Source organism: Penaeus chinensis, chromosome 28 (assembly GCF_019202785.1).
Source record: "Penaeus chinensis breed Huanghai No. 1 chromosome 28, ASM1920278v2, whole genome shotgun sequence".
Taxonomy (NCBI): domain Eukaryota; kingdom Metazoa; phylum Arthropoda; class Malacostraca; order Decapoda; family Penaeidae; genus Penaeus; species Penaeus chinensis.
In genome coordinates this window covers 20,411,124-20,413,623 of record NC_061846.1, presented here as the reverse complement: position 1 = coordinate 20,413,623, position 2,500 = coordinate 20,411,124, and the positions used below count along the sequence as shown (strand labels likewise).

General features: G+C 40.3%; 1 protein-coding gene across 1 annotated transcript in view; it reads left to right on the top strand.

Moving 5' to 3' along the window:
* LOC125040002 (probable cytochrome P450 49a1) overlaps positions 1 to 545 on the top strand; it is a 23,089-nt gene extending 22,544 nt beyond the window's left edge. The window contains exon 13 of the mRNA XM_047634410.1: positions 419 to 545. Within this exon, the coding sequence (XP_047490366.1) occupies positions 419 to 545 (127 nt within the window). The remainder of the gene's footprint in view (positions 1 to 418) is intronic.
* The last annotated feature ends 1,955 nt before the right edge of the window (positions 546 to 2,500 follow it).

Genomic DNA, 2,500 nt, shown 5'->3' with positions numbered 1-2,500 from the left:
TGACATTCAGCGGACGGCTGAGCAACGATATAAATCCTGATTTATTAAATCTCTCTCTCTCTCTCTCAACAAAAGACACGTGTGTGAAGGTGCGATTAATGTACAACAGCTGTATGACAATCTTTAACTACGTATCTGAAAGGAAGAACAGAAACAGCTTCGACAATTCTACATTTAGTCTATTCCAGGAACTCAAGCGTAAAAAAACTGAAGGCCAAAGCGGGTCATCATTCGTCTAAAGCATCGCGTATTATCACGAAGATCAAATTAAATCCCATGTCGGGTCTTGTCCATTTGCATAAGTAGCCATGGAGAAGACGACCATCAAAGACCTAGCATTGCTGATTTTATTGTTTGACAATATCACCTGGACTCTATCCTGCGCATTTAAGTCACATTTTTACGTCTTAAACAACAGGTCTCTACGTGGATTCATGGGGCAGCTGACAGGTTTTGTGTCACGTGACCAGCGTAGGACCTGTTATTCGCACAAAATGGACACGCGGATCGATTCCCTGTGGACAATGCTGCCCATTGAGATTTGAGAGAGAGAGAGAGAGAGGGGGGGTAGAGAGAGGGAGGGTGGGGGTAGAGAGAGAGAGAGAGAGAGAGAGAGAGAGAGAGAGAGAGAGAGAGAGAGAGAGAGAGAGAGAGAGAGAGAGAGAGAGAGAGAGAGAGAGAGAGAGAGAGAGAGAGAGAGAGAGAGAGAGAGAGAAGAGAGAGAGAAAGAGAGAGAGAGAAAGAGAGAGAGAGAGAGAGAGAGAGAGAGAGAGAGAGAAGAGAGAGAGAGAGAGAGAGAGAGAGAGAGAGAGAGAGAGAGAGAGAGAGAGAGAGAGAGAGAGAGAGAGAGAGATAGAGACAGACAGATAGATAGATAGATAGATAGATAGATAGATAGAGAGAGAGAGAGAGAGTAAGAGGGGGGGAGAGAGAGAGAGAGAGAGGGAGAGAGAGAGGGAGAGAGAGAGTGAGAGAGAGACAGATAGAGACAGATAGATAGATAGATAGATAGATAGAGAGAGAGAGAGAGAGAGAGAGAGAGACGGAGAGAGAGAGAGAGAGAAAGAGAGAGAGAGAGAGATTTTCATAGTCAACACTCTCATTGATCACAGAGAAAGGCTCATCTTCTGTAACGCTGAAATTATAATACGTCCCACGATTGAAATATCATGTCAGCTGGGACTGAGGGTGGATTAAACTGCTCTGTGTGTAAATGCGTAAAACGTGCAGAAGTAATGCTACTGAAGCGTGGCAGGAATGGGGAGAGAGCGAGAGAGAGAGAGAGAGAGAGAGAGAGAGAGAGAGAGAGAGAGAGAGAGAGAGAGAGAGAGAGAGAGAGAGAGAGAGAGAGAGAGAGAGAGAGAGAGGGGGGGAAGAGAGATAGAGATAGAGAGAGATGGAAGATATAAATAGAGAAAGATAGAGAGATAGATAGATAGATAGATAGATTGATAGAGAGAGAGAGAGAGAGAGAGAGAAGAGAGAGAGGGAGAGAGAGAGAGAGAGAGAGAGAGAGAGAGAGGGGGGGGGGGGAAAGAGAGATAGAGATAGAGAGAGAGATGGAAAGATATAAATAGAGAAAGATAGAGAGATAGATAGATAGATAGATAGATTGATAGAGAGAGAGAGAGAGAGAGAGAGAGAGAGAGAGAGAGAGAGAGAGAGAGAGAGAGAGAGAGAGAGAGAGAGAGAGAGAAGGGGGGAAGAGAGATAGAGATAGATAGAGAGATGGAAAGATATATATAGAGATAGACAGAGAGATAGATAGAGATAGATAGATAAATAGATAGATAGATAGATAGATAGAGAGAGAGAGAGGGAAAGAGAGAATGTAAAACGTCTTGGTATGTGAGTCTTCAAGTATAAATGAACGACATAAAGAAAAGTAATAAAAGAAGAGGAAAGTGCATAAAGAAAGAGGGAGAAAGAAGAAGAGAAGAAGAAAAAAAAGGCTTAACGGACAGAAAGGATAAAACGAAAAAAAAAAAAACAGCAAACGAAGGAAAATGTAAATCAAATCTCGGGTTTTTGAAACAGCCAAAAAATCTACACTCTTTATTCACCCTTTACTCTTTCAGAGCACATTATGTTTAAAGATTCAATACAAAGGTAAAAGAAAAAAAAAAACGATATCAGATATCTACAAATGAATATTAGATTAGCTTTGATACGGTAAATATAGAATATTCTTCACAGACAAAACGATCGCGTTTTCTTAAACTATGGCTAAGCTTGATCAATATTTGATGTTGCAATAGAACAAAAAAACTTTATCATAACGCTTTAGGATGAATCAAAGGATGAACAAATAAATGATATGATGTGAATATGATGATGACGTAGAGGATGATGATAAGGAAAAAGGGTGACAATGAATAACAATGATAACAAGAAAATAGAACAACGATAATGATAATGATGGTAATGAATGGTTATGTAATACAATTTAATCCACAGCTGAATATCATTCAAAGACTCAAACAAGTAGAAATAATGCATA